Below are 14852 nucleotides of genomic sequence, written 5' to 3'. Positions count from 1 at the left end.
GAAAAAGTGATTATGTGACATTAACCATAGTGCGCATCCCTTTTACAAACTTAACATTTCTTCTTAAGATATATCTTAAATATCTACATATTCTCATTAAATATTAAATTTGTTTAAGATTGCGCTTTATTAATTCTTGGACAAAATATATACAAATGTGACCAAAATTTACCTAAAGTATTGCATAATTCGCATGGTACAATAGTAACTACATAAGAATAATAATAAAAATAAGAAAACATTACAATTGAGTCAGGGATGAATTTGTACTTTATTTTTAACACTACATATGTTTTGTTTTAAATACAAACTGTGGTAGTTACTTACATACGAAGAAAACAGAGTTGAATATGAATGCTACAAGTAAGATTGTCGCTTTGCTAACACACATTTCTATTCGTTTTAAGACATGGCTATGTGTTGCGAGTGGACACACAACGTGACGTTGAAGAACTGTCCAATATGTTCCTGAACCGTCCGCTGCTGATGCGTGTGACGCTAGTCCACACCATGGTCGCTAGCAAGTACAGCGCCGACACTGTCTCCATATGGGAAGGTGAGTTGCTCTTCCTCTACATTACTGGTCTAGGTATCAGCATTTCAAAAAGGTAAGTTTACTGCTTATAATAACACTACATGGCATGAAATTGTTTCTATCACAGGGATACAACATAAAAAAAATGTTCGGAATTCGGAATCAATTTCTACCAACATCTAACCAAAACGACTATTGACTACTTTAAATGACAACACAAGTTGGCGTAAAGCAAAGTCAAGTTGATTCCTTTAATATACCATGACTATCATATTTTAGCCTATATATTACTTTTAGTTCACCTGTCCATGTGGGCGTATGGACATTTGCTTGATTACGTGACATTCGTTGTCCGCCCGTCCGCCCTCTGTCAGCTTTTCTTTTAAAAAGTTTCAATTAGTAAGGTTGTATAAACGTTTATGAGTGGATTTTAAATTGATCAGAAAGTATAAAAGATTATTGTGTTTTTTCTGTCAAATCCTTGAAACTGAAAAGTAATAACTACACAAATATAACGCACACAAAGCTGAAAACCCCACGCGTTCGACATAACTTTAAAAAAATATATCCTCGAAATGCCGTCCTGAAATGACACAAGCTGTTGATAGAGTGTAAAGCAAACTGAGTTTAATCGAGAACAATTATGTTTTCAAATAATGCTTTCTTTCTAGGTCGAATAGTTAATTTAATGGATGAATTTGAGCAAGATTCTATTTTGCGACTATATTTAGATTGCGCTTCTTTGTTTCCTATCAGCACAATTAGTTAATCAATTGTTTGATACATCACCATGGATTGAAGGTTGTCTATGTGAGGCACCGTATGTGTTCCCTGTTGCATGTTCTGTTAGCAAGTTTAACATAACGGATGGTTACATAGAAGACCAGGGTTGAGTGATCAAATGTATGATAACAAAGGAACGTGGGATCATAAATTTGTCCTGGCAGCAGAATCTGTTCAAAGTGGGCGGCATAATGATCGATTTTAAAATGTTCAGTAAATCAAAGTAAGATTTTACATGCCATTGGAAAGATAATATATCTCAAACATCTCATACAATATATCAAACCATGTCTGTCTGTTAGTGCAATGTAAATATTAAACTAGAAAATAATAATGTATAAATACCAGTCAAACATGCTACAATGTATGTAGTGGGACTATCAGAGAGTTAGTAAGAATTAAAGATGTTTTGACAAAGTTAGGAGGTGGGCGGAAAAGCTGGAGTACCCGGAGATAATCTATCGACTAGCGGCTACTATCAAGCAACTGTCAAATATGGTATTCTAACTCAAACCTCACATGTGAAAGACCTCTTAATCAGTTAGCAACCGCGGCTACATCACGTTTTCAAAAAGCTGCATTATTTGAAAACCAAAATAGTCCTAACCGCATTTAAAGTTTTATGTCTTATTTGAAGCAAAATGTAATTCGAAATATGCCATTCAATTTATTTTAGGAGTTGTCGCCAAGACATTGACAACTCTTATTTCCAATTTAATGTTTACCATGCAATCTATCTCATCAACTCAAAAGGGCGTTATCAACACATTACACTCACCCACAACCATAGAATTGGTTTCAAAAAACAGTGAATTGCAATTTTCCCCAGAACTAAACACAATATCTGAAATAAAATTACTCCAGATTTCTAATTCAGTTTTTTTGTATGTGAAATTTACATCCATGAGTACACAAACGCATATCAGGTTCAGTATTAAATGAGAGAATGAAAACCCAGCCATCATCTTTCTCAATAGCATTAGTTAATGTACGTGTTCCAATCACGGATTAATGGTCCTTTTTATAATATACACCAGTACAACATACTTACGTAATAGCGGTACGTATATTTATGATTAATAGCATAAGTACAAAAGTTATGTTGGTAATAAAAAGAAACGATTGGATCGGCACCTGTTCAACATGGTAGGTATTTTTTTTTTTTTTTTTTTTTTTTTGCAACCATTACATTTGATATATAAGAGATAAGTGTATGCGTAAAAGCAAACTTCACTGTGTAGGTACGAAAAGAAGTAAATTGGTTATTGGTGGTTCAATTGTTTCAGCTTTATGTTGAATCCATAAAATATTTTCTTAATATTTAGTATTTTTAGTTTAATTGCTGATGCTGATGCATAGTGCATGAATTGTTAATGATATTTGCCATTTAATAAGGTTGATGTTGGACTTTTGTTAAATTATAAGAGAATTAACAAATAAGCCGAAAGTGGTAGTTTCTGCTCATGCGTATTGCTCGCATAAATAGAGTGAGACGACGAATGGCTTGGTTGTTGTCAGTATACAGTTACCGGATGTGTAAGTATACAGTTACCGGATGTGTAAGTATACAGTTACCGGATGTGTAAGTATACAGTTACCGGATGGGTAAGTATACAATTTACGGATGTGTAAGTATACAGTTACCGGATGTGTAAGTATACAGTTATCAGATGTGTAAGTATACAGTTACCGATGTGTAAGTATACAGTTACCGGATGTGTAAGTATACAGTTACCGGATGTGTAAGTATACAGTACCGGATGTGTAAGTATACAGTTACCGGATGTGTAAGTATACAGTTACCGGATGTGTAAGTATAAACAGTACCGGATGTAGTAATATACAGTGACCGGATGTGTAAGTATACAGTTACCGGATGTGTAAGTATACAGTGACCGGATGTGTAAGTATACAGTGACCGGATGTGTAAGTATACAGTGACCGGATGTGTAAGTATACAGTGTGGATGTGTAAGTATACAGTACCGGATGTGTAAGTATACAGTTACCGGATGTGTAAGTATACAGTTACCGGATGTGTAAGTATACAGTTACCGGATGTGTAAGTATACAGTACGGATGTGTAAGTATACAGTTACCGGATGTGTAAGTATACAGTTACCGGATGTGTAAGTATACAGTTACCGGATGTGTAAGTATACAGTTACCGGATGTGTAAGTATACAGTGACCGGATGTGTAAGTATACAGTGACCGGATGTGTAAGTATACAGTTACCGGATGTGTAAGTATACAGTTACCGGATGTGTAAGTATACAGTACCGGATGTGTAAGTATACAGTACCGGATGTGTAAGTATACAGTGACCGGATGTGTAAGTAAACAGTGACCGGATGTGTAAGTATACAGTTACCGGATGTGTAAGTATACAGTGACCGGATGTGTAAGTATACAGTGACCGGATGTGTAAGTATACAGTTACCGGATGTGTAAGTATACAGTTACCGGATGTGTAAGTATACAGTACCGGATGTGTAAGTATACAGTACCGGATGTGTAAGTATACAGTTACCGGATGTGTAAGTATACAGTGACCGGATGTGTAAGTATACAGTACCGGATGTGTAAGTATACAGTAGTACCGGATGTGTAAGTATACAGTGACCGGATGTGTAAGTATACAGTACCGGATGTGTAAGTATACAGTTACCGGATGTGTAAGTATACAGTTACCGGATGTGTAAGTATACAGTGACCGGATGTGTAAGTATACAGTTACCGGATGTGTAAGTATACAGTGACCGGATGTGTAAGTATACAGTTAAGTATACGTACCGGATGTGTAAGTATACAGTGACCGGATGTGTAAGTATACAGTGACCGGATGTGTAAGTATACAGTTACCGGATGTGTAAGTATACAGTTACCGGATGTGTAAGTATACAGTTACCGGATGTGTAAGTATACAGTGACCGGATGTGTAAGTATACAGTGACCGGGATGTGTAAGTATACAGTTACCGGATGTGTAAGTATACAGTTACCGGATGTGTAAGTATACAGTTACCGGATGTGTAAGTATACAGTGACCGGATGTGTAAGTATACAGTGACCGGATGTGTAAGTATACAGTTACCGGATGTGTAAGTATACAGTACGGATGTGTAAGTATACAGTACCGGATGTGTAAGTATACAGTTACCGGATGTGTAAGTATACAGTGACCGGATGTGTAAGTATACAGTGACCGGATGTGTAAGTATACAGTTACCGGATGTGTAAGTATACAGTTACCGGATGTGTAAGTATACAGTTACCGGATGTGTAAGTATACAGTGACCGGATGTGTAAGTATACAGTGACCGGATGTGTAAGTATACAGTGACCGGATGTGTAAGTATACAGTTACCGGATGTGTAAGTATACAGTGACCGGATGTGTAAGTATACAGTGACCGGATGTGTAAGTAAACAGTTACCGGATGTGTAAGTATGTTATACAGTATACCGGATGTGGTAAGTATACAGTTACCGGATGTGTAAGTATACAGTACCGGATGTGTAAGTAACAAGTTTATGTGTAAGTATACAGTTACCGGATGTGTAAGTATACAGTGACCGGATGTGTAAGTATACAGTACCGGATGTGTAAGTATACAGTTACCGGATGTGTAAGTATACAGTTACCGGATGTGTAAGTATACAGTGACCGGATGTGTAAGTATACAGTGACCGGATGTGTAAGTATACAGTTACCGGATGTGTAAGTATACAGTACGGATGTGTAAGTATACAGTACGGATGTGTAAGTATACAGTACCGATGTGTAAGTATACAGTACGGATGTGTAAGTATACGTAGTATACAGTAACCGGATGTGTAAGTATACAGTGACGGATGTGTAAGTATACAGTGACCGGATGTGTAAGTATACAGTGACCGGATGTGTAAGTATACAGTGACCGGATGTGTAAGTATACAGTGACCGGATGTGTAAGTATACAGTGACCGGATGTGTAAGTATACAGTGACCGGATGTGTAAGTATACAGTTACCGGATGTGTAAGTATACAGTTACCGGATGTGTAAGTATACAGTGACCGGATGTGTAAGTATACAGTGACCGGATGTGTAAGTATACAGTGACCGGATGTGTAAGTAAACAGTGACCGGATGTGTAAGTATACAGTGACCGGATGTGTAAGTATACAGTACATGTGACCGGATGTGTGTAAGAATACAGTGACCGGATGTGTAAGTATACAGTTACCGGATGGGTAAGTATACAGTTACCGGATGTGTAAGTATACAGTGACCGGATGTGTAAGTATACGTTGACCGGATGTGTAAGTATTCAGTGACCGGATGTGTAAGTATACAGTTACCGGATGTGTAAGTATACAGTGACCGGATGTGTAAGTATACAGTGACCGGATGCGTAAGTATACAGTGACCGGATGTGTAAGTATACAGTTACCGGATGTGTAAGTATACAGTGACCGGATGTGTAAGTATACAGTTACCGGATGTGTAAGTATACAGTGACCGGATGTGTAAGTATACAGTTACCGGATGTGTAAGTATACAGTGACCGGATGTGTAAGTATACAGTAACCGGATGTGTAAGTTTACAGTGACCGGATGTGTAAGTATACAGTTACCGGGTGGGTAAGTATACAGTTACCGGATGGGTAAGTATACAGTTACCGGATGTGTAAGTATACAGTTACCGGATGTGTAAGTATACAGTTACCGGATGTGTAAGTATACAGTTACCGGATGGGTAAGTCATCACATACATGGGAGGCCGTTTATAAATGACTATCAATAGGACGTTAAATAATCAAACAAACAAACAAACAAACAAACTATCAATCAATCAAACAACGTTAAGCAACAAAAACAATAGACACACGCATTTGCTATAGAGGACAGTTTTGATGAAACTAATAATAAATTCAAATACAATACATACATCTAACATATGTTTGTCTATTTGTTCGAAATAAAAAGACATTGAGACACTCGACACCAATACTATTTCTGTTCATTACTACATTGGCACACCAAGTTGATGATGATATTTTTCTTGAAAACGTCTCCATATGACATTTACCTTCTTCACTTTCTGAAGACTATCGTCTCAAGTTGTACTTAAAGTAGTAAGTCGATCTTTAATTTGAAATTTTAACGTCCAAATCAACACCATCCATGTTCCCCGGGCCCCAATGCGAGGCTGCGATTGTCCTTTGTTGAATGCAACGTTGCAGAGCGTGTCAAAAATCTTTCGGCTCTAAATGCCAATGCTAGCGGTCTGTTTAAAAAATACCGCAAAGAAAAACTGATATCTGCTCGTCATCTCATTTGTTGTCATTGATATTTCGACGAACATGAGCCATTTACATGCACAAGAGTAGAAATATCCTTTATAACACAGGAATCAGATTAAGCAGTCCATACTTACCTAAAAGTGTGTTAAATTCTCTTTGCATTATCTTTAGTATAGTTTTATAATATGGGGTTTCGTGATCCGAAAACGAACTGGGTAAAGTACTGTCGTTTATGCCAAACTTCAGATGTTTATGACGTCACAGAAATCACGTCATAATTACCGGATGATTTGACTAATCGACGGTACCTTGTACTTTACCCACGTCGTTTGGGAAACCCGACACCCGTCGTATTGAGTAGCTAAGGAGAGACAGCGATTTTATAGTGAGCTCTACTGTCTTATAGATATTGCAATACCCGCCTGGTAAAGGTTGGGACATATCACTCAAAGCTTATAGTCATCAGTGAAGGTTTATGTGGTGAATCAATATGAATATCATTGAAAACAAGCAAATTCGTGGAATTTCCATCCCCCGCTTTCAGTACATATTTTAGGTAAACAATATTGAGTTTAGGTTTAACCTTGGTTGAAACATGCCGTGGCAATCGAACTTGGCCAAGCCCTTAAAGCATTTGACCTTGTAACCAAGTTTGAAGAAAATCGGTTAATATTTATAAGAGTTATTGCAGGGAAATGACAGAAAACAACTTTTTTTTATTAAATCAAAGGGCCATAAATTTGATAATAAGGTCCATCGTAAGTGGCGATCGAACTTGGCCGAACCCTTAAGACATTTAACTTTGTTACCAAGTTTGAAGAAAACCGGTTAATTTGTATTACAGTTATTGTACGGAAGTGGCAGAAACTGTCTTATTTATACAAGCAAAGGGCCACAACTCCGCTAAATAAAGTCCGTTGAAAGTCGCGATCGAACTTGGCCGAATCATTAAGGCATTTAACCTTGCCACCAAGTTTGAAGAAAATCGGTTTTCATTTGTTACAGTTATTGCACGGAAACGAAGTGTTACAGACAGGCGGACAGACTTACAGGCGGACAGACCCAAATTCATATCTCCCGTTTCGTAGAAAGCGGGGGATAAAAAATCGCTAAAACACAATAGAATTATTTAATGTATATATACGTTCACCTTTATCATTTTACATCTACCTCGTAGATTATGTACAAATGAAGTTTATATTCATCTTTTGTTAAAGTGACTTCCTGCATGGTAGATCATGATTTTGATATTTTGTGAATATATAGGAAGCATGGGATTCATAAGCTCATATATCGTGATGTACAGCGATAACCGTGAAAAAAAACATAATATTTTACTTATCGTTTATTAATATCATTGAATGCGAAGGCCTTAATTTCAACATTATCGTTTAAGTGAAGTATGTTATTGTTATGTTTATACAAATCCACCCGTTGGTTTTGAACGTTAGGATGCAAATAATTTTCTGTGATATATTCCTGGGTCTTAGAGATTGCGAATAACCATTAGTTTTAATTATTGTCATTTGTCAGTTTTTTCACTGATCCTGTATCAGAGCAAGCATAGAAGTAATTTTAATCGTTGTTAAAGTGAAGTAATATTTGCACTTCACTTGATGGGTTAGACGATATTGGACTTGGCAGTGAAAAGGGAATAGTATAATGTGTTTACTATGTAAAGGGCCACACGTAAACAAGAATCACGAGAGCTCACTGTAAGTGCAGACAATTCAAGATTGGATTCATGTGTTAATAATTATTCCGGGGAGACCCACAGGCCATTTATCAGGTAGACACTAAATGCAATAGTAAATCGATAATATAACGGTATTGTAAAATAAAAGTACAGCTTTCCATTTCTCCGAAGTAATAGCTCTCCTGAGAGTTCGATGTAATAAGTTTTCGGGAAAGATTTTCGACAACTTGTCAAGATAATCGTCAATCTGCTAAGATTCTTTATCTTTCTTTACCAGAAATATGTTTCTTATCACCGCTCCGTGCGTCTCCGAAACAATTTACCCTCTCATCAAATCTTGACATCCTTTCACCAACTACAACATTTCATTTTGTAATTTCTCCTTTAAGCTGTACTGATGCTATTTTTTATGAATATTATAGTATTTTGATTACGCAATTAGTTTCATGTTTATTTCAGGCAAATTATAAATGATAAAAGTTAAATGTCGTGTTCTCAAACATATCAGAAATACGTTTTCATGGTATATAATTATACATTCTACATTTGTTTTAAAATCCATAATGACTCTTGCGCATAGCGTTTTGGGAAAATATTTAAATTATATAAGTAATAATGTTCAAAATAAGTGTTGGAGTAATTGGTTACTGCTCAATCCATCCAACTTGAGCTAATTGCACCACTACCGGCTGCGTAATTGAAGATAATTGTATAGCATGTGGAACTGTGTGAACAGATGTAATCTCAATAAAACGAAAAAGCATCTGCATGATTACAACTTTATATTACGAACTGACTATATTGATTAGACGAAAGAACCAAGCAGTAAACAACAAAGAGCAAATATTTCTGTATTAAAATCTTGTAATGAAATCAACTTCGGTTGCGACCGTTTTTAATCAAGGTGGGGAAAAGAGAGGAACCCCTCCTCCTCCGAAAAGAAAATGAAAAAAAGGAAAAAAATCAATAAATTAAAACTCCAAAGATTCTGTCAAAAAACGTCGAACAGTTATTCTGAATTGATCTGACTCTTGTCTAAACATACATGTATGTGCATTTAAAAGAATAAATTTAATTTTTTTAAGTTATATGGAAAAAACATATTCCCGGATCCAGTAAACATCTAAAGGCTAGTTCACATGTTTTATTCATAATTCAGGCAGTTCCCAATAACCGTAGTAATTCATTTCTTTATAGTGAAAACAACTGGAAAACATCGAATTTTTCTAAAATTTTCGGTTAACGTAAAGTACCATTGAGTTCTAATTATTCTCCTTCAATTTTGGATATAACCCCATGAATAGAAGTGTACCATTGTGATAACTGCTGGCATACGGTTAAAAACTACAAATAAATATAATACCTGCTGAGGAGGAACAGTTACGGACTAGGCCGCCACAACCGGATCCTAGGGAAAAAACATCAGAATGAGAGGATAGGGACCGGAGGTAAAATGTGGAACATAGACCCATTGTTGATAGCCAATGGAGCCACAAGGGCTCTAAACTCATGGGCCATAACTTTGCATTTCGCCCCAGATTGATCATAAGACTGCTCATAAGCAATCCTGGTCACCTGACATATCCATCTGGAGATGGACCGGGAGGAGAGATCCAGCTGACACTGTTTAACGGACAAGAATAGTACCTCGCCCCCTTGTTTTATCAAGGTGAACCTAATCGCCAAGATAGGGACAAAGCAACCGATCATTCTCCTTCGACTCAATAGAGACTGTCAAGGAAGGAATCCCTAATAGGATCCGGCCACAAACTAGGATCCTGATTCTTTACCAAAAAGGCAGTATTAGTGAGTAGGGTAACATAGCTATATCTGGCTCATCGAAGGCATGAAGAGTGAACAGATGGATATCATTCCTCCTGAGGCAAGAGCAAGTAGGAAGACAAAATTAAAAACCTTAATTGAGACCGACACCCTTTTCAGTGCTTGTAACACAAATGATAGATTCTATTGTGGAGCTTACTGCCGTACTCTAGGTCTGTTTAGACTGAACCCCCTAATCAAGGCAGACAAAGCGGTGGAAGACCCTTCCTCTGGTCTACCATAAGAAAGCCAGTACATTGAAAATAGCCATGCCAGGAAATCCGCAATCAGATGGACAGAGGCCTTGGCCTGATCAAATTTCCTGTCGATACAAGAAAATGCCCCCCCCCCCAAAAAAAAAAAATAATGAACTGACTCTTGTCTTAACATATGTGCATTATAAAAGGATTTTACGTTTTTTAGCAGAAGAATCAATTTTCTGAACTGAACTTTGCAAACCCAACATTTACAGACAAAATCTGTAAAATTTGTTATCTCTATTTTAATATTTAATTAATTAGGACTTAAACGATGAAAATGTTAATTTTCACCGTTTGACCTCTGAAATTACCATGAGCGCAGAAAAAAACGGATATTCTGAATAGCATACAATATATCATGCAAAATATTTTGCTTATCACTGAATGGCTGTAAAACGACAAAAAGTGATACCCCTCCTTTACTTATTCATTTACTTTTTGTGTATTTCTATATTCGATACAAAAAGTATTTTCTTTTTTTAATAATACCAATTATAGAATTCGCAGAATGTAAGAAATCCCACAACAAATAATGTTCGATTTACCATTGTCCTCCTTATGTGAAATATTTCTGGTACACTATTCCCCAGGCTTTTAAAGAATACTCTAATAATTAACTATCTGTGTTTTACATTGAATGATGAGCTGGATCTCAATAGTTCACACAATGAATCTAAACGAATTTAAATTGTACACCCTTGAATTATCTTTCCTGACCACACAATTGGTACTTAATAGTAAATACACGACCAGTATGTCTGGGTCCTCGATGTTCTACAAAACCCTAGCAGCATCTCCAACATGAGTTTATTAGGAACTTTTCATAGCATTTCTTAGAAATACTTCTCTTTGTTCCGCTGTATTATTGCCTCTCTTCAAAGCTTGACGAAGCCATTACAGCGGCTTCAAAATAACTTTCTTTTTCCTCTATATAATTGTTGTTTTATTACTGTCCATAGAAGGTAGAATTAATTTGTCACTTCAAAGATTTCTCTTGCGACCAAGGCCGTTATACGAAAAGATAAGCTGCCCTTTTCAATTACGTCGAACTGCTCGTCTTCTCATTGATATGCAAAGGGTATTACATTTGTGCAATGAATTCGATATGCAGATGATAATTCTGTGAAATTACATTCGTGCTCGAGGATCTCTATGTGGCGAACTGAATTGCATAGTGCAATAAAGAAATTTTGTATTCACTGTCATTCTCTGCATGTTTCCTTATAACTTAGGCTAACACAATCAAGACATTGTCTCATTCCAGCATGTTCGCAAAACGAGTTTGCACATTTCATGTGCAATGCATGAATTTCGAACTTGAGTTGGTAAATGTTTTTGCCAGCAAGGAGTATGGCTTTTTGCATATTTCCCAGTATGGTAATCATCATTCAAATAATGGATGTTTAATTCATTGCAAGCTAAAACAACTTAATACCGTCCCTGAACTCTTTTTGAAACCTTTAAATGCATCCTATACATAAAACTATATGTGCGACCTTTCATTTTCTGTTATGGATATGTTCAAGTGCATCTGATGTTTATATGTTTGTAAATAAAAGTGACCTATCAACAAACTTTCAAAAACAAACTTTGAATCAATCATCTTGAAATCAATGTTTTGCATCGTTTAGCATTTGTCGACATTTTCAAGACATTTTACTTTTCATGGTTTGATTTGAATAACAACCAAGCTGATCAACACAACAAACAATAATATTTCTATGAATGCAATCATTTATGAATATTTTGAAGATATGTGTTGAGTCTTGATATTTCTGTTATATGTAAAGTATGTTAATGCATATTGCATATTTAGGTATTTGGCATGTTTGTAATTGATAGTTGCAACGATATATACTTTAATTTCTTAAACTATCTTAAAATATATCCCGTATGCGTCCAATAAATATTGATATACTACAGAAAACATACCTATATATTCATATAATAAATGTAGATTGTTTAATACGATTGAATCGAACTTCGCAATACGTCTGAATGTCGATGGTACATTCGACCACCTAACTACGCTCATGTCAGAAAAAATCTTTATATTTCATCAATAATTTTCTTTTCCATTAGCTTATATCATTTAAACGAAACGATTAAATGAAAAAAAGCATAGCAATATAGAACACGGAATGAGTTATATACCACACGCTTTCAATCATAAATTTTTTATTGTTATAAACAATAATATTTAACAGTAGTGTCTGGCTTCTGGAAAGGAAATGACATATCAGCCAGAAATTTAATTTACTTTTTTATGATTTATGAAATAAATGATATGTCACTGATGTTATTCTCCCGTGACCCATTACCAGAGCAATATTCATGTTGCATGACAAAGTCCATAAAATGACATATTTGAACAATTTTTATTCAGCAAATGATTTGAAAGTGGCATGTGGTTTTACGTCGGGAGTATTCTAGATACAATACCCATGTGGCACTGAAACGAGATGATAGTGATGCATGGCTAGCATTTCAGAAAGGGTAAAACGATGACACATATATTTTTGTTTTCATTTCCTAAGAACATTGATATTAAATAACATTTATTGCTTATCGACTTCTGATTCAATATTTTGTAGAATATATATCAGCCTTACATGGTACTATAACTCTAACAACTTTAATTAACGGTAATATCACGTTAACACAGCAGGATTGTTATGCATTTTTCCTATTGAGGATTAAATCATGTATATCCAATTGGTTTACATTTTCAAGCGATACCGAATTTTGATCTATCAGATTAACTTCCCTCTGTTTCACACAACTGACCGAGTGAAATGAAAGAAAAAACTCAGACAGATCAGAATAGCGGTACCATTCTAACGATGGACTTTGTCGGTGAACTCATTGGAAACTGTGTCTGCTTCAATCTTTCTTGTTTTCGCTTCAAACATTATTTGTTCATGTCTTTGAATTTGTGTCAAGAGTGTTGACGAAAATGTCATTTTTTGTTATTTTTGATAAATTACACACAGACGTATCGATTTTTAAATTAATCCCGTATCACATCTACACATACCAATAACTAACAATACATCTTGGAAATATTTGAGTTCCAAGGTTGACTGAAGGTCAAAACATATTGATCGAACCACCTCATGTCTATAAATAGTGTCGTTTGCTTTTGCTGGTTAAAATTAAGAGTTCTCTCCTTTTGGTTACCGCTACGTACAATCCTGATACTATCAAAATTATACAATAAAACCTGTCTATAAAGACCACCCAAAGAGACAAACAGAAAATGTCCTTTATACCCAGGTTGAATTGTGTTTAAATTGGTTATTTGGTACCAAAAGGAAATAGTTTTATTAAGCAGGTAGTCTTTATACAGAGGTAGTACTTCAGGCAGGCTTTAGGACATTTTGAGTTCATCATTTCTGTATTTATTGGTTGAAAATGTCGCTGTTGAATTAATATTTGTATTGTAAATAGCGCATATATAATTAATGTCGTTTAGAACCGCATATATATAGTCCCCGAATTAATCTCATCTTTATTATATATGAACGATTAGTATAGTATCCGTTTGTTTGAAAATATAAAAGTTCCGCAAGGAAAAAGGAAATAAATAGTATCTTTTTTGCTTCCAGATAATTTAAGGTCTCCTCCCCTGTGTGAAAAAAGAAAAACAAAGTTCAAGACTACCCATAATTTCACCCAATATATAGTACATTGTATGGCACGACCTTGTATTTTAGTTATTTTTTGGAAATCGTATTGTAGCGACCATACGTTTTTATTTTTATTTAAATTGGTTTTACATATTGGTAATTAGCCATACTAATGACTTCTGGTTCCTCTTTGTATGTTACAGGTGACTATGCAGTAATCCTAAATACACAACATCAGACCATACGAACACAGCTACGGAAGGCGCTGCATGATGCATTTACGTTTGTCACAACCAGATGGCGCTTCTGTATAGAGGTCAATGGTAATTTTATCACAGTGACCATGTATTTAATATAGCTGTCACTGCTTCTAAACTAACTTTTGTCGAATACCAATATTTTTTATCAGTACCTAGAATTTTAAGTGACATATCAGATGCAAAAATCTTATTTGAACTTTTTGTGAAACCCTCTGCAAAATCATGGAAGCGCTAGTATGACTCATTTTAACAGTGAGTGTTGTCTGTTTTGCCGAGAAGGTTGCATCGAATTACAAAACCCTAGGCTACAAATACATTTTGACAAATCATTTATGAAACAATCTATTTTTAGTAACAGTGACCTGCGTACTTGACATTTTGACCCTCAAATTCAATCCCAAACTGTGAAACCGCCTTTGCTATCATTGTAGGAAATTTGAACAAATGCGTGCAAATTCTATCAATATTTTTTCAAGTTATCATGTGGAAACCATATTCGGACAGACGGACGGACAATGACAAACACTACAGTCCATTCGGCAGGGAAATAATAATATGAGGTCAGGATGACAATAAGAACC

The 14852-nt window shown here is 35.6% G+C and overlaps 1 protein-coding gene across 2 annotated transcripts in view; it reads left to right on the top strand.

Moving 5' to 3' along the window:
• LOC138319893 (uncharacterized) overlaps positions 1–14852 on the top strand; it is a 53691-nt gene that overhangs the window by 20090 nt on the left and 18749 nt on the right. For both annotated transcript variants that reach the window (XM_069263011.1, XM_069263012.1), the window contains exons 3-4: positions 408–556; positions 14215–14327. In XM_069263011.1, coding sequence (XP_069119112.1) covers positions 408–556; positions 14215–14327 — 262 coding nt within the window. The remainder of the gene's footprint in view (positions 1–407; positions 557–14214; positions 14328–14852) is intronic.

Source organism: Argopecten irradians, chromosome 3 (genome assembly GCF_041381155.1).
Source record: "Argopecten irradians isolate NY chromosome 3, Ai_NY, whole genome shotgun sequence".
Lineage (NCBI taxonomy): Eukaryota > Metazoa > Mollusca > Bivalvia > Pectinida > Pectinidae > Argopecten > Argopecten irradians.
This window is presented reverse-complemented; position numbering and strand designations above follow the sequence as displayed.